Source organism: Jaculus jaculus, chromosome 5, assembly GCF_020740685.1.
Source record: "Jaculus jaculus isolate mJacJac1 chromosome 5, mJacJac1.mat.Y.cur, whole genome shotgun sequence".
Classification (NCBI taxonomy): domain Eukaryota; kingdom Metazoa; phylum Chordata; class Mammalia; order Rodentia; family Dipodidae; genus Jaculus; species Jaculus jaculus.
In genome coordinates this window covers 64,777,982-64,795,512 of record NC_059106.1, presented here as the reverse complement: position 1 = coordinate 64,795,512, position 17,531 = coordinate 64,777,982, and the positions used below count along the sequence as shown (strand labels likewise).

Genomic DNA, 17,531 nt, shown 5'->3' with positions numbered 1-17,531 from the left:
GCCTCTCTCCCTTTTTCACTCATAAATAAAAATATTTTTAAAAAGAAGGTAGAGACAGAATGTCTTGGTCAAGCTGTTAGATAAACTAGCTGAATTGGTGAGCTCTGGGTTCAAATGAGAAATTTGACATTAGTAAATGAGAAGAGCAGTCACAGAAAACATCCAATATCAGAACTCTGCCCTCCACACACATGTGCCCACACACATGTAAAAATAAGTTAGTAAGCCATTTAAATATATTAAGCTTTTCAGGATCATTTGTAGTGGTGTCCAGTAGAACTTCCTGCCAAGATCGGGGTGTTCTCTATGACCCTACATGGTAGGCACTAGCCACACATTACTGTTGACTGCATAAAATACGAGGTTAGTAATTTAGTTTTATATGTGTATGGAGGGGATGCCAGGGCCTCTTCATTACAGACAAACTTCAGATGCATCTGGTTTTATGTGGACCTGGGGAATAGAACCCTGGCTAGTAGGCTTTGCAGGCAAGTACCTTTAGCCACTAATCCATTTATCCAGCCTACCATATTTGTTTGTGTATGCACCATGGTCTTTTGCTGCTGCAGATGAATACCAGACTCCTGTGCCACATTTTTTGTTTTTGAGGTAGGGTCTCACTCTAGCCCATGCTGGCCTTGAACTCACAGCAGTTCTACCTCTGCTCCCAAGTGCTGTGATTAAAGGCATGCTCCACCATGCCCAGACTCAAACCTGGCCAGCAATTCTTGCAAGCCTACATCTCCCAGCCCATAAGTTTTAATATTTTTATTTTTACTTATTTATTTATTTGGCAGAGAAAGTGGGGGGAGCGAGAGAATGGGTACATCAAGGCTTCTAGCCACTGCAAACAAACTCCAGATGCTTGTACCCCCTTGTGCATCTGACTAACATGGGTCCTAGGGAATCAAACCTGGGTCCTTTGGCTTTGTAGGCAAGTGCCTTAACCACTAAACCATCCCTCCAGCCCTTTTTTCATAACTTTTAATTTAAATGTAAATAACAACCAGGCTTGGCCTTTAATCCCAGCACTTGGGAGGCAGAGGTAGGATCGCCGTGAGCTCGAGGCCACTCTGAGGCTACATAGTGAATTCCACATCAGCTTGAGCTAGTGAGACCTTCCCTTTAAAAATCAAAAAAAAAGTAAATAGCAACATATAACTGCCAGCTACCATGTTGAGCAGCCCAGAAGATTGTAGTTGAGTTAGGATTTGATTATTGAGCGAAGGGCTCCTTCAGTGTGGACTTACACTCTTCCTTCTTTGTCTTGAGTTCTGTGCCTTTGCTTTCCTCCCGCTTGCACCCATCCTCCCTCACCACCATCATCTTTTGTTGCTGCTGTTGTTGTTTGCTTTTTTTTTTTTTTTTTATTTGCAAGGAGAGAGAGAATGAGAAAGGGTGCACCATATTTGTGCATCTGCATTGATGTGGGTACCGGGGTCTCAAATCCAGGCTGTCAGGTTGTGCAAGAAAGCACCTTTAACAGATGAGCCATTTCTTCAGCCCACTGCCATAATTTTTATGAACTAAAATAACCATCCTTCATACTACACACACACTGCTTGCTAATTTTTTCTCAATGTAGCATCTTTTCTAAAATTTACTTATTTATTTGGCAGAGAGAGAGTGGGCATGCCAGGGCCTCCAGCCACTGTAAACGAACTCCAGACACATTCACCCCCTTGAACATCTGGCTAACGTGGATCCTGGGGAATCGAACCTGGGCCCTTAGGCTTTGCAGGCAAAAGCCTTAACTGCTATACCATCCCTCCAGCCCCGGTGTAGCATCTTTAATGTTATAGAATGGAGCTAGAGCCCTTATTTTTCCTGGGAACCATGTTTTGGAAAAGCAGTCACTTTAGCTAAACTACTTTGTAGTGTTGCCTAACAAAATATGGTATGATCAAATTATAGTATACAATGAAGTGCACTGGCAATTATCTTTGTGACCTTCCTTTTCCAGTCTTCACTGAGGCTTTCCCTCTGTGCTGACTCACTTATCCAACCATAGACCATTGTTTCTGGAATAGCATTCTCTATCCTAGTATGATCCATGGTCCTATGTAGATCAAAATTAGTCTTACCCAAACACATAGTTTTCTTTTACTTTTTGTCATCTTCTGTTTTCTGTCATTCTGTTTTTAATTTACTCACCTTGTCTTTACTGAAAGAGCTTCTTATGGAAAAAAAAAAAAAAAAAGAATTGAAATATATCCAGGCTAGTGAAATAGGGCTGGTTTTATCTTCCAGTAATTAAAAAAATTGTTAGAGACAAATGTTTACTCGATTTCTTTTCCTTAAGACTTAATGTAGCAGGCTGAGCATGGTGGCACATGCCTTTAATCCCAGCATGGGGGAAGTACTTAGTGTAGCAAAGCTTTGTTTGGTTTTGTTTTTCTGAGGTCGGGTCTCACTCTAGCCTAGGCTGACCTGAAACTCTCTCTATAGTCCCAGGCTTGCCTCTGACTCACAGTGGTCCTCCGACCTCTGTCTCCCAAATGCTGGGATTAAAGGTGTGTGCCACCATATCCAGCTTAGGTTATTTACTTATATTTTTGACAGGATCTGTAGTCCAGTCTGGCCAACGTGACCTTAAACTTCTGATCCTTCTGCTTCCTACATGATGAGATTACAGGTATAGACTACCATGCCTGGGCCATCAGAAATACTTTTTTCTCTGTTTCCGTTTTTAAATGTCTAAATTGTAACCAGAATAGAGAAAAATATGCACTTTGCTTATTATGCTTGTTCAAGTTGTTTTCAGATTCCACTATTTCATGTTGAGCATGACATACAATGTATTCCTTTTTAAAGTAGTTTATATATTTGCATGTTAGACATACATCAGAGGTTATGAAGGTCATTAACCAATCATGGAGCCAGCCATTTTTCTTTGTAGTGAGAGGAATAGTGTTTCAAGATTATTGGCTGTGTGTGGTCTGTGGCCATGAAACAGAATGAAGTTAAATGATCCCAGTGGGATAAAGCTATGAGGGTTGCATTTTTCACAGTGTTAATATTTTTGACTGAGTTATCCTAGTCAAAGAAGTACATTGCCTGCTATTTATTAGTGGTCAGTTGGCACTATTCTCAAAGGTGTTTTTCTTAAATACTTGTCAACTGATATCATCCTTCCCCTCTAGGATTCACGTTGATCACTTATTTGAGCACTTTGAGATTACCATGTCACTGTTCCCTATACCTTTTTAAAAATTATGTGTGTGTGTCTGCACCAGAGCCTCTTGCTTCTCTGCAAACAAACATCAGACCCTTGTGCCACTTTTTGGAATCTGGCTTACTTGGGTGGTTTGGGAATTGAACCTTGGCCAGCAGTCTTTGCAAGCAAGCACCTTTAACCACTGAGCCATCTTCCCCAGCCCCTTTCCTATAGCTTTTTACTTGAAAGTTCTTAAGCTGTTGTTCAGTCAGCTTCATGTTGCTGGCAGAAAACACCTGATCAAGAGCAGTTTGTGGAAGGAAAAGGTTTATTATGGCTTACAGACTCAAGGGGCAGCTTCGTGATAGGGGAAAACAATGGCATGAGCAGAGGGTAGACTTCACCTCCTGGCCAACATCAGGTAAACAACAGCAACAGTGCCAAACACTGGCAAGGGGAGGCTGGCTATAACACTCCTAAGCCTGCCCTCAATGATACACTGTTTCCAGGAGGATCCAGTTCCCAAATTGCCACCAGCTGGGGACCTAGCCTTCAGAACACATAAACTCATGGAGAACACCTTAATCAAGCCACCATAAGCTGTATATTGGGAGAGAGATAATCAGAAGTCAATTGGTTAAAGACCTAAGTAGTGCCCTAACCGTCTAGGCTGTCTGGGTGTGTGTCCATAGAAGGATGGATTAAGAGATGAAACCATGTTGCCGCCATTTCTCACTATTCATTTGGCTTATTTTTTTCTTTTTATTCCTTGTCTTCCTCCATGAAACCATAAATTTTTCAAGAATAATCAGTTATCTACTATAGTATAGAAAGTTTAATATCTTTTAGAGTAAATCTTTGCTTTGCAATTATCCAGATGTTTCAGAAAGAACAAGTGGATCCTCTTCAGATGAAATTGCAGCAGGTGAATGGACTTGGCCAGGGGTTAATTCAGAGTGCAGGAAAAACCTGTGATGTGCAGGGTCTGGAGCATGACATGGAGGAGATCAATGCTCGGTGGAATACACTAAATAAAAAGGTGAGTGATAAGGGGTTAACAAGTGTTCTGGAGGCAGAATCCGTAGAAAAGTGATATCAAGCCAGCATGGTGGCACACGCCTTTAATTCCAGCACTCAGGAGGCAGAGGTAGGAGGATCGCTATGAGTTCCAGGCCACTCTGAGACATAGTGATTTCCAGGTCAGCCTGGGCTAGAGCAAGACCCTACCTTGAAACCCACCGCCCGCCCCCCCCAAAAAAAGAAAAGTGATAGCAAATCTGAGGTTTCTTTGGAACCTGAGTACCAATAAAAACTTAGCTGTTGCAGTTTATAATTATTAAAAGGGTCAGTAGGAGTTTAAAAACTGTTCTCTCCTTTCTCATTATGAGCTTTATTGTCAAAAATAGGTTGCCCAAAGAATCGCACAACTACAGGAGGCTTTGCTGCATTGTGGGAAGTTTCAAGATGCCTTGGAGCCATTGCTCAGCTGGTTGTCAGACACTGAGGAACTCATAGCCAATCAGAAACCTCCATCTGCTGAATATAAGGTGGTGAAAGCACAAATCCAAGAACAGAAGGTAAGTGGGAATGTGAGGATAGTGAGCTGAAACAGCCAGAGAGTGACAGACAACACATTTGTTTACAGTTTGAGGAATAGGTCAGTAATTTTAGTTTAACCTTAACTTATACTGTCTCCTCCTAAATAGGTAGAAACTGATTTTAAAATTTTATTTATTTATTTATTTACTTTGGTTTTTTCCAAGGTATGGTCTCACTCTAGCCCAAGCTGACCTGGAACTCACTATGGAGTCTCAGAGTGGCCTTGAACTCACAGCGATCCTCCTATCTCTGCCTCCCAAGTGCTGGGATTAAAGGCATACACCACCATGCCCAGCTTTTTTAACAATTTTTTTTGGTTGATTTTTGAAATTAAAAGAAGTGGGTTTTTTTTTGTTTTTTTGTTTTTTTGTTGGTTTTTTTTTTTTAATTTGCAAGCAGAGAGAGATAAGAGACAAACACAGAGAATGGGCGCACCAGGACCTCCAGCCACTGCAAATGAATTCCAGTTGTATGTGCCACTCTGAGCATCTGGCTTTATGTGGGTACTGAGGAATCAAACTTGGGTTGTTAGGGTTTGCAGCCATGTGCCTTAACTGCTGAGCCAGCTCTCCAGCCCCTTTTTTTGAGTCAGAGTTTTTGAGTCCCAGACTAACCTGGAATTCACTGTGTAGTCTCAGGGTGGCCTCAGACTCACAGTGATCCTCCTAACTATGCCTCCAGAGTGCTGGATTAAAGGCATGCAACACCATGTCCAGCTAGGATTGATTTTTCTTTTTCTTTTTAATATGCAAGCAGAAAGTGAAATGGGCACACAGGGCTTCCCACCACTGCTGCTGAACTCCAGATGCATGCACCACTCTGTACATCTCACTTTACAAGGGTGCTGCAGAATAGAAAGAACCTAGGCCAGCAGCCCTTGCAAGCAATTGCACTTAGCTGCTAAACCATCTCCCCAACTAGAAATTGATTTTTATTGTCTTTTTTGTTTGTTTGTTTGTTTTTCAAGGTGGGGTCTCACTCTAGCTCAGGCTGACCTGGAATTCACTATGTAGTCTCAGAGTGGCCTTGAACTCATGTTGATCCTCCTACCTCTGCCTCTAGCCCAGGCTGACCTAGAACTCATTATGTAGTCTCAGAATGGCCTCATCTCTGCCTCCCAGAGTGCTGGGATTAAAGGCATGCACCACCATGCCTGGCTTTGTTTTGTTTTTGAGACAGCTTCACACTGTAGTCCAAGTTGACTTCAAGCTCACTCTAGCTCTAGGCTGGCCTCCAACTCCTGGTGATCCTGGTACTGAAAGTATTTGTTTCGTTTTTTACTTTGAGACAGGGTCTCATTGTGGCTCATGCTAGCCTCAAACTGACTATATAGCCAAAGATGATCTTGAACTTCTGATTTTACTGCTTCTACCTCCTGAGAGCTGGGATTCCCAGGCTTATTTAGTGTGGTGCATCAAACACAAGGTGTCATTTGTGGTAGGCAAGTACTCTTACCAGCTGGGCTATACACAGTCCTTTATCTACAAATTTTTATTTTAATTTCTACTTCAGTACATTTTGCTTTTTTAGAACTGTTAATATGATTATCCAGGTGTTAATTAATGATAATTCATGTTTATAATCCCAGCATTTAGGAGAATGAGGCAAGGGGATTGTTGTGAGTTTTGTTGTCAGGTCAGCCTGGACTATATAGCAAAACTGTTTCATGAAACAATGAATAAAGTTTTCTACTTACTTTTCTCTTGGTTTAAATTGAGTTGTCAGTAAATTGCATAACAGCTAGTGGCTCCATTTAAAAATTTAAGCTGGGTATGATGGTGCACGTCTTTAATCCCAGCACTGAGGAGGCAAAAGTAGGAGAATTACTGTGAGTTCGAGACTAGCCTGAGACTACATAATGAATTCCTGGTCAGCCTGGGCTAGAGTGAAACCTACCTCAACCCCCACCCCCCCAAAAAAAGAAAAAAAAAAAAACTTAAGCATATGAAAAGTTTATGGAGTAGGTAGGAACTAAGGTATATCACAGCTTTGACCTCAAGTTTATATTGTACAGTTAAGGTCAGGATTTGTCAGGATGAGTTGATTTTTGTTTTGCGTTTTCTTCTTCTGTCAGAATTTTTTTAAGTGACCCTTTGTTATCACTTTCTCTTTAAATATGTATGCCATAGTTGCTCCAAAGGCTCCTAGATGATCGCAAGGCTACAGTAGACATGCTTCAAGCAGAAGGAGGTCGAATAGCCCAGTCAGCTGAGCTGGCTGATAGAGAGAAAATTACTGGGCAGTTGGAGAGTCTTGAAAGGCGATGGACTGAGCTACTCAGCAAAGCAGCAGCCAGGTAAGGCCAGAGGGGTTGGAGGAGTTAGCAGAGAATCATTTTTTCTTCTATTTGATGAACTATCACTGAAGTGCCTTAAAGCTTGGATGATTCACCTACTGCTTTGGAAGATGCTTAATGACTTCTGTTGAAGAGTAATATATTGTAGAGATGATCCTCATAACCAGTCATGCTTGGGTAATGAGCTGCAGCTGCTGCTTGATCTGTGTGGTGGTTCTTTTGTAGCATAATTCTATTCCAAAGAGCAGATGCAAATTCCTATAATCCAGCCAAGGCTTCTTTTTTTTAAATTTTTTAATTTTTATTAACATTTTCCATGATTATAATAAAATGTCCCATGGTAATTCCCTCCCTCCCCACCCCCACACTTTCCCCTTTGAAATTCCATTCTCTATCATATTACCTCCCCATCACAATCATTGTACTTACATATATACAATGTCAACCTATTAAATATCCTCCTCCCTTCCTTTCCTTTTTTTTTTTTTGAGATTTGAAACAAAAATTTTCCCCTTTCATATTTGTAAATAATGTCTTTCATGCTTAGAATTGAAACTGTTATAGTGTCTGTTAGTTTACCCTGATCATAGATGTTTTTGCATTCTGGAGCTAGTATGTGGTTCTGTTAAATATATGAGCATTTAAGAAATACATGGATACTTTCAATTAAAAAAAAAAAAAGAACATTGCAATGTTCTTTTCTTCTTTTTTTTGGACATTTGTTTTTGTTTTTGTTTTTTTCTGCAGTAGGGTCTCACTCTAGCCCAGCTTGACTTGAAATTCACTATATAGTCTCAGAGTGGCCTCAAACTCAAAGTGATCCTCCTACCTGTCTCCAGAGTGCTGTGATTAAAGGCGTGTACCACCATACCTGGCTATATTTTTACATGCACACACACATCAGGGCCTCTTATCAATGCAGAGGAACACCAGACACTTAGGCTTTCATGGGTATTGGGGAACTGAACTTTGGCAGTACCTTGGACCAGACTGGCCTTTCTTACTGTCTTCCTATCTCAGCCTCCTGAGTACTAGGAATTATGTACCTGTGCCACCAGGTCTAGTTACATTTGTTTTTATCGAATTTCCTGATAATTAAAATCTTGTATCTTTTTACTTAAACTATTTTTTTCTTTAAACTATGTAATCAACATTGAACCTGGTACAAAGCAATTGTTAAAGTTTTAGTAGCTGGGTGTGGTGACACACGCCTTTAATCCCAGCAAAGGTAGGAGGATCACTGTGAATTTTGAGCCACCCTGAGACTACATAGTGAATTCCAGGTCAGCCTGGGCTAGAGTGAGACCCTACATCGAAAAACAATACATAAAACATTTTACTAAAGCATATCACATAACCCTAGGCCTTTTTGCATCAAATCATTCTTTTTTTAAAATTTTATTTACTTATTTATTTATGAGAAAGAATGAGGACGGAAACACCAGGGCCTCCAGCCACTGTAAATGAACTCCAGACATGTGCCACCTTGTGCATCTGGCTTACATGGATCCTGGGGAATTGAACTGAGGTCCTTTGACTTTGCAGGCAAACACCTTAACCACTATGCCATCTCTCCAGCCCCATCACTTACCATTCTGTCTGTTCTTAGCAATCCCATTGGTATTATGGCCTTTCATTACTAACCTGTGTGCTGATGTTCCTCCTAAGGCTATCTCTACCACCCAGTCTTCCTCTGCCTTTATTAATTGGCTGCTTTTAACCTATAGCATACTTGAAATTTTAGCTTAACATGGATATTATGTTAAATAGGAGTTAAGATTCCAAATGAGCTATCAAGTCCATAATTACTTGGGTGCCATTTGTGTTGCTAGAGTTAGCCAGGTTGAAGTAGTTTTTGGTTTTGTTGCTTTAGGTCCAGATTCATAGTTAGGTTTTGGGCTTGAAAATCCCAGAACCCTGACTAGATGTTTGAAAGTAGAGATGGAATTCTAGCTCATAGAATTGCACTACTTTGGTCTTCAGGTACTCATTAGATGCAGACATGAAGATGAGTAATTTGAGGGTTCCTTTAAATTTTATGGTGATCACATGTTCAGGCCATGTATGTGCTACATTCCCTTTTGAATATGCATCAAAGTCTTGTAAGGAAAGAGAGTCTTGGAAGATTTCACTCATCTTCATTCTTTTGTTACTGTTCATGAGGTGACTGGAAAAATCTTTTTTTGGAGGTAGGGTCTCACTCTCACCCGCTGACCTAGAACTCACTCTATCCCAAGCTGGCCTCAAACTACCTCAGCTTCCCAAGTGCAACAGGTATTATAGATGTCTGAACCACCAAGCCTGGCTGAGAAATCGTTCTGTAGGTCTTCAGAGCTTATTTTTCTTTTAGAATAGTGAGATAAATATCCTGCCCATTGTACAAAGTTTTGTCAGGATTAGAATATGACAGTGCTTCCCAGTGTGTTTTGTTTACTTTTTAGTTTTTTGAGGTAGGGTTTCTCTCTAGGCCAGGCTGACCTGGAATTCACTATGTAGTCTCATGATGGCTTCAAACTTGCCACAGTTCTTCGACTTCTGCCTCTGCTGGGATTAAGGCATGTGCTACCATGCCTGGCTACTCTTGGTACTTAAACTATACCTGTTCTTTTGCTGAATTTAATTTATGAGTTTTAATGTATCTTTATTTAAGCAACTTATTCCGTGTATTTATGTAGGCAAAAACAGCTGGAAGATATCCTGGTTCTGGCCAAACAATTCCATGAGACAGCTGAACCTATTTCTGATTTCTTGTCTGTTACGGAGAAAAAGCTTGCTAACTCAGAGCCTGTAGGCACTCAGACTGCCAAAATACAGCAGCAGATCGTTCGGCACAAGGTAAAGAAGTTTTTGAAGCACAAATATGGAGGTAGAAATAAAAATCAGCATTCTACAAGATGTGTGTATGTTTAAAATATGGTCAGATAATTGGTTAAAGTCACATTGGGTTCAAGTAAAAGTAGACACTAACTAAATAGATTGCCATCAGCTTTTGTGCCACTTTTATATTTGCCCTGCAGTAGGTGATTTTTTTTATTATTTATTGTATTATTTGTTGTTCATTATTTTGTTTTCTTTCATTTATTTTTTTTTTCTGCTATTCATTTTTTCATCTGGATTTCTAGGCTCTGGAGGAAGAAATAGAAAACCATGCAACAGATGTGCACCAGGCGGTCAAAATTGGGCAGTCCCTCTCCTCCCTGACATGTCCTGCAGAGCAGGGTGTGCTGTCAGAAAAGCTAGATTCATTGCAGGCCCGATACAGTGAGATTCAAGATCGGTGCTGTCGGAAGGCAGCCCTACTCGAACAAGCACTGTTCAATGCTAGACTGTTTGGGGAGGATGAGGTGGAGGTGCTCAATTGGCTGGCTGAGGTTGAGGACAAACTCAGTTCAGTGTTCGTAAAGGATTACAGACAGGATGTCCTGCAGAAACAGCATGCTGACCATCTGGTATATGTGTTTTCATTCTTATGTTATTTTGTCATTCTGATACATATTTCTCTTCATTTCTTTTCCTTTTTTTAAATTTCTTTCATTCCAAACACTTCAACTTTATTTTATGTATAAGTGCATCATTGAGTTAGTGCTAAGTACTCATCTTTTATGGGTAGCTTCATAAAAATATCAAATAGTAAGCTAAGTAATTCTAGAGAATTGTACCACCCATTTCACCTTCAGTGTGTGGTTTACATCATTAGGTAATAAATATATCAGTAAGATATTCACTTGAGTAGATTGAGAGAAGAGAATATGTTGTAACAATCTAAGGAGTACCCATGATTTGATCATACAGTTGTAACACTAGAATATTTCTAGAGTCTGTGATATCCTAATAGGATAATATGCCTGTTTGAGTTTATTTTTATGGAAGTCTCTTTGAAGGTAGTAAAGTAGGCAAAGCAGTTTTTAAAATAATATAAGCCGGGCGTGGTGACGCACGCCTTTAATCCCAGCACTCGGGAGGCAGAGGTAGGAGGATCGCCATGAGTTCAAGGCCACCCTGAGACTACAGAGTTAATTCCAGGTCAGCCTAGACCAGAGTGAGACCCTACCTCGAAAAAAAAAAAAATCTAATATGGGGAAATTTTACTCAATACTGATTTCAGTCAACCTTCTGTTACTGACTTCTTAAACTTTCTTTTTGTTCATTTTAGACATGGTAGTCTTTTTGCTGAATTTCACTTGTACCAATCTTGAATTCACATTTGATAGCAGTAGGTTCGTTAATCTAATTTAAACCTAAATCTCTTTTCATCTAACACAAAACAAACTTGTCTATAAAGTGTCTGTTTTAAGTAATTAAAGGGGTTACCAAAGACTATATACCTGATTTTAAGCTACATTAGTATTCAGTCTCTGTAACTGGTCCTCTATAAACCTCATTTTTTCCCCTTGTTATGGCATAGTTTTAGAACTAATGATATTCTTTCCTTTCAGGCTTTGAATGAAGAGATCATTAATAGAAAGAAGAATGTAGATCAAGCTATTAAAAATGGTCAGGCTCTTCTAAAACAAACTACAGGTACTTTGAAAAGTACTCAGCACCTCTCTGGTTTAAGGACAGTCACATATTGGGAGAAATAATACCCTGCACTAGTTGCTTCCCTTGGTGTACATGAGATGCTTGGTTGTCACTGCTCCAAGGAGGCTGATAGCATATGTTCATTTTCTGCTAAATCTTTTGAAAATTCTCAAACTTAATTGTCTCCCATCCAGTTATAGATGATGATTCCTGCTTCCTTCCAATATGTTGAGTACCAGATAGATAGGGCTCTATCTACAAAGTGCTGGGAGCATCTAGAAATACCTGCAGCTGGTTTTAGATTACAATCTCAGAAGCTTCTTTTATCAAGTGGAAGATTTGTTTCTCAGTTATTCCTAACTGTGGGACTATAGATGAAATCAGTGAAAAATAAGTTCTAATTTGAAGATTTAATTAAAGGGATAGCTTTATCCTGAGATCTTTTAAAATAAATAGTGGTCTGCTATTCTTCACAGGTGAAGAAGTGTTACTTATCCAGGAGAAACTAGATGGAATAAAAACACGCTACACAGACATCACAGTTACTAGTTCCAAGGCTCTCAGAACATTAGAACAAGCTCGGCAGCTGGCCACTAAGTTCCAGTCTACCTATGAGGAGCTGACTAGATGGCTGAGGGAAGTGGAGGAGGAGTTGGCAGCCAGTGGAGGACAGTCTCCCACAGGGGAGCAAATACCCCAGTTTCAGCAAAGACAGAAGGTAAGTCATGATTTCACACTAAAAAGAACAAAGTTTCATCTTTGTCAGAGTCCTGTTGCCATCACCTTTAAATCTAAACCAAAAACTTCTGTCTGCCCCCTGTTTTCTCGTAGACATAAGATTTGACATTGAAACATATGTGAATTACTTGTGATCTGAAGAAAAAAAATAATATAAATCTTAAATCCCTAGGAAGTTTGCTTGCTATGTAATACTTCTTCTTTTTTTTTTTTTTTTAATATTTATTTATTTGAGAGTGACAGACAGTGAGAGAAAGAGGCAGAGAGAGAGCGAGGAGAGTGGGCACGCCAGGGCTTCTAGCCACTGCATACGAACTCCAGATGCATGCACCCCCTTGTGCATCTGGCTAATGTGGGTCCTGGGGAATCGAGCCTTGAACCGGGGTCCTTAGGCTTCACAGGCAAGCGCTCAACCGCTAAGCCATCTATCCAGCCCTGTAATACTTCTTAATGTATCATCCCCATTCATTCCTTAAGCAGAAAGGGAGACAGTTTGGGGACCTGAAGGGAACTGGTATCAAAAGGGGACAAAGGCGATGGGGCTGGGTAGGGGAGGAGCAGGACAAATAAGACCAAAGTTCAGTGACATGCCTGAAGATGCCATAATGAAACCTATTACGTGAGTGTTAAAAGGTTGGTGTAGGGACTGAGGAGATGGCTTAGTGATTGCAGGCACTTGCTTGCAGAGCCAGCTGACCTGAGACCCACCCCCAGGTGCCATATAAGGCTGGGTATATTTGACTGTCCTTTAGGATGTAGTACAGCTCCTGACCCACAGAAACACTGTGCAGATGCTTGTTAAGTTAAATACATTAAAGCATTGTTCATTGTCTCTATTAAAGAAGAAAAACAAAAGCAATACTGTTTTATCCCATAGTCAGTCTGGCTCAACTGTTGCAAACAGTTCTAAGTAAGTAGAAGCTAAGCCTACACAGTCAGGCTTCAGAATGACTGGGGGGGGGGGAAAGTGAGACAAGGAAAAAAATAGCTGAAGGAAAGAGGTCAGTGCCCTGCTGGGATATGTGGTAGAGATAGCACGTTCCACCCAGCCAGCTGCTGATGTGCTTTATTTAGCAAGATGTGGCCTAAAAACTGTTTTCCTTCTTAGGAATTGAAGAAGGAGGTCATGGAGCACAGGTTGGTGTTGGACACAGTGAATGAAGTGAGCCATGCCCTCCTAGAGCTGGTGCCCTGGAGAGCCAGAGAAGGGCTAGATAAACTTGTGTCTGATGCCAATGAGCAATACAAACTGATCAGTGATACCATTGCCCAAAGGGTAGATGAAATTGATGCTGCTATTCAGAGATCACAACAGGTAATGTTTATAATACCCCCACATCAGTATTTTAGGCAATGGGATCGATGTGAGGGGTACAATACTATGGCCATAAATACAGGCTCAGGTATACAAATAAAGAGATCAAAATAAACTGATACAGCAAATACTTCATTAATGGAAAATGGGTGGGAGGGGTTTGTGAGGAAGGGTCCAGATTTGACCCAATATTCTTGATCCCTTTGAATAGAAAGTCTTATGTGAAGCCTTTTCTTGAATAGATAATATCTAGACTCATAAGTCCAATGCATAATAATCTTAGTTTGACATAATTAACTGTCATAGCATCAGATGGAAAAGGGAAAGATACCAGGAACTATAATTAATATCAAATATGTAAACCAAAATAGCAGAGCTCTTCAAAATAGAACCCTCTTGGTAAACACAGGGTTCATATTTCCCTTAATCTTTTTTTCCTTCCTACTTTGTGGGATACACATGCACGCACGTACACACACACACACACACATATGTATGCTTTTCTCTATACTTGGATATGGTTTTTGTGTTCTTTGTTTTTTCTTCCCAGGGTAGGGTTTCACTCTAGTCCAGGCTGACCTGGAATTCACTATGTAGTCTCAGAGTGGCCTCAAACTCCTACTTTAGCTTCCTGGGTTTTGAATCTAAAAGTGTATGCCACCACACTTGGCTTGGATATGTACTTTTTTTTATTTTTATTTTTTTGGCAAACGGAGAGAGCGAAAAAAGGAGGGTAGAGGGAAAGTGTGCCAGGGCCTCCTGCCAGTACACACAAACTAGATGCATGTGCCACTTTGTGCATCTGCCTTTACATGGGCATTGGGTTGTTAGGCTTTACAGGCAAGCTTCTTAACCACTGAGCCATCTCTCTAGCCCCAACTATAAAAATATTCTAAAATCCAAAGCAGTTCACTTCTGTGCCCAAGTATTTCTGATAAGGGGTACTAGATCATACTAAACTAAATGTGTATTATCAAAGCTTAAGAAAAGGTCAGAAAAGATTTGGGAATGCCAGTGTTCAGCATCTTGTTCATGGTTTTTGTCACTGTGTGGCCATTTAAAAGTTTGGTGGTAGTCTGGTATCCTGTGCTATGTCAGTTGAGCAAATACTTCCAGGTTAAGGTTATCAGTGGTCTACTGCCATTTTAAGTTTACTTAAACGTAGACATGGTGGCACATACCTATAATCCCCAGCACTTGTGAGGCTGAGTGGGAGAATCATCCCAAATTCAAGACCAGCCTGGGCTATACAGCAAGACCCTATCTCAAACAAAAAACATAAAGTCACTACTGCTTAGCATTAAAATGGGAAATAGGCTTGACAGAAAGAAAATATAGCTTCATAAAAGCAGTCTGATTAGAAGCAGATTTCTTTTGGATGCTAATTTCTGTTGTTTCTAGATGTTGGGCTATCTACTGGCTTCTGTGACTTAATTTGTCTCCATCTTTGTTATTTCTTTTTTTGAGATGCTTATTTTTGTTTTTTCCTTTTCTTTTTTTAAATTAATTTATTGATTTGAGAAAGTGAGAGAATGGGTGGGCCAGGGCCTCTAGCCGCTGCAAATGAACTCCAGATGCATGCGCCACCTTGTGCATCTAGGTCCTTTGGCTTGGCAGGCAAGCGCCTTAACCGCTAAGCCATCTCTCCAGCCCTGTTTTTGTCTTTTCAAGGTAGGGTCTTGCTCTAGCCCAGGCTGACCTGGAATTTACTATGTAGTCCCAGATTGCCTTAAACTCATGGCCATCCTCCTACTTCTGCCTCGCAAGTGCTAGAATTAAAGGCATATGCCACTACGCCTGGCTTTTTTTGAGATTTTTATCATTTAAAACAGGATATGTCTATATAGTTCAATCTGGCCCTAAACTTTAATCCTTCTGCCTCAGCTTCCCAAGTATTGGGATTATAGGCATGTTCCACAACATCCAGCTTAAGGAATCATGTGTAACTGCCTCCATGTTGTAGGGATCAAACCTGCCACCTCTGGAAAGAGGACTCAGTGGTTAAGGTGCTTGCCTACAAAGTCTTAAGGCCCCAGATTCAGTTCTCCAGTACCCATATAAAGCCAGATGCCCAAAGTGGCACATGCATCTGGAGTTCATCTGCAGTGACTAGAGGCCCTGGCATGCCCCCCCCCCTTTGTCTCTGTCTCTCTCTCTCTGTGTATCTTTCTCTCTCAAATAAATAAAATATTGAAAACCAAAAAACAAACCATGGGATATTGTTTACAATTATGGAAGTTGTCAATAAAAAAATAAATTAAAGAAACAATGCTAGGCAAATTCTCTACTACTGAGCTACATCCCCATTCCTCTCAAGCTTGGTTTGTGTATGTGTTTTTTTTTTTTTTTTAATAAAATTACTCTCAGTTTTGACTTTACTTTGTGAGATGTAAAACTATTACTGGGGGCTGGAGAGATGGCTAAGTATTTAAGGCACTTACTTGCAAATTCTAACAGCCTGGGGTAGGTTCCCCAGTGCCCGTGTAAAGCCAGATGAACAAAGTGGTACATGCGCCTTTCATTTGCAGTGGCAAGAGGCCCTGACATGCCCATTCTCTCTCTCTCTCATAAATAAATCAATGAATAAATAAAATAATTTTTAGTCCTGGCATGGTGATGCATACCTTTAATCCCAGCACTTGGGAGTCAGAGGTAGGAGGATTTCTGTGAGTTCAAGGCTACCCTAAGATTACGTAGTGAATTCCAAGTCAGCCTGGGCTATAGTGAGACTCTACTTCAGAACCCCTCCCCCCCCACACACACAAAATAAAACTATACTTCTGAAAATCCCGGCCTTTCTGTATTGGATTAGTTGGATTTTAAGAAGATCTGGGCTGTCTTTCTTACTTATTTTCCTTCCCTGTTCTATTAGTATGAGCAAGCTGCTGATGCAGAGCTAGCTTGGGTTGCTGAAACAAAACGTAAGCTAATGGCCTTGGGTCCAATACGCCTAGAACAGGACCAGACCACCGCTCAGCTACAGGTGCAGAAGGTACGTATGGAATGCCAGACCCACTGTGTCCTGAACTAGTCAAGTCATCAGTAATTTAGAGCGATCAGGAGAGTTTTGTCTATCGTGGATCAAATGGAGTGATTTAATGAGATGATGGGAGATAGAAATTTTCTATATACTTGATTAGTACGAGGAAAAGATTTTTTGTTTGTTTGTTTTGTGGAAAAGGTTAAGTAGACCTATTAATCCAAGAAAGAATAATTAGCAGTTTGGGGGGTGATTTTTAGGGTGGAAGATGTTTTTGTAAGAAACTGAAGAGATAAGTCATTGGTGATGCTGGATCAACCAGGGTTAAGAAAACCAGCAATATTTCATAAGTCTCATCTTACCTTTCACCTGTACAGGCTCAGGGTCCTATTACTCCTTCACTTAACCACAGTTTCCTTTCCAAAGGCTTTCTCTATTGACATCATTCGACACAAAGACTCCATGGATGACCTCTTTAGTCATCGTGCTGAAATCTTTGGTACATGTGGAGAAGAGCAGAAAGCGCTATTGCAGGTGAGTTGGTTACTATTTGTATATCGTTCTTAATCAGGACAAATTAGAAGTATAGTTATAAAATAATGTTTTTAAAGTATTTTCCCCCTGGACTTCTGGTTGCTGATGTTTATTAAAATCCAACTTGGAGCTGGGCATGGTGGCACAAACCTTTAATTCCAGCACTTGGTAGGCAGAGGTAGGAGGATCACCATGAGTTTGAGGCAACTCTGAGACTGCAGAGTGAATTCCAGGCCAGCCTGGGCTAGAGCAAGATCCTACCCCCCAAAAAAGAGAGAATGGGTACACCATGCCCTTTGGCCATTGCAAAGGAACTCCAGACGCATGTGTCACCATGTGCATCTGGCTTATGTGGGTCATGGGGAACCAAACCTGAGTTCTTTGGCTTCGC

General features: G+C 40.6%; 1 protein-coding gene across 16 annotated transcripts in view; it reads left to right on the top strand.

Annotated features, from left to right (window-relative positions):
* Macf1 (microtubule actin crosslinking factor 1) overlaps positions 1-17,531 on the top strand; it is a 436,027-nt gene that overhangs the window by 366,270 nt on the left and 52,226 nt on the right. For 10 of the 16 annotated variants that reach the window (XM_045149529.1, XM_045149528.1, XM_045149533.1 and 7 more), the window contains 10 exons: positions 4,035-4,196; positions 4,564-4,734; positions 6,886-7,052; positions 9,728-9,887; positions 10,175-10,501; positions 11,489-11,573; positions 12,050-12,291; positions 13,420-13,626; positions 16,499-16,618; positions 17,033-17,140. In XM_045149529.1, the coding sequence (XP_045005464.1) occupies positions 4,035-4,196; positions 4,564-4,734; positions 6,886-7,052; positions 9,728-9,887; positions 10,175-10,501; positions 11,489-11,573; positions 12,050-12,291; positions 13,420-13,626; positions 16,499-16,618; positions 17,033-17,140 (1,749 nt within the window). The remainder of the gene's footprint in view (positions 1-4,034; positions 4,197-4,563; positions 4,735-6,885; positions 7,053-9,727; positions 9,888-10,174; positions 10,502-11,488; positions 11,574-12,049; positions 12,292-13,419; positions 13,627-16,498; positions 16,619-17,032; positions 17,141-17,531) is intronic. The other 6 variants (XM_045149530.1, XM_045149524.1, XM_045149532.1 and 3 more) reach the window with 1 other exon arrangement.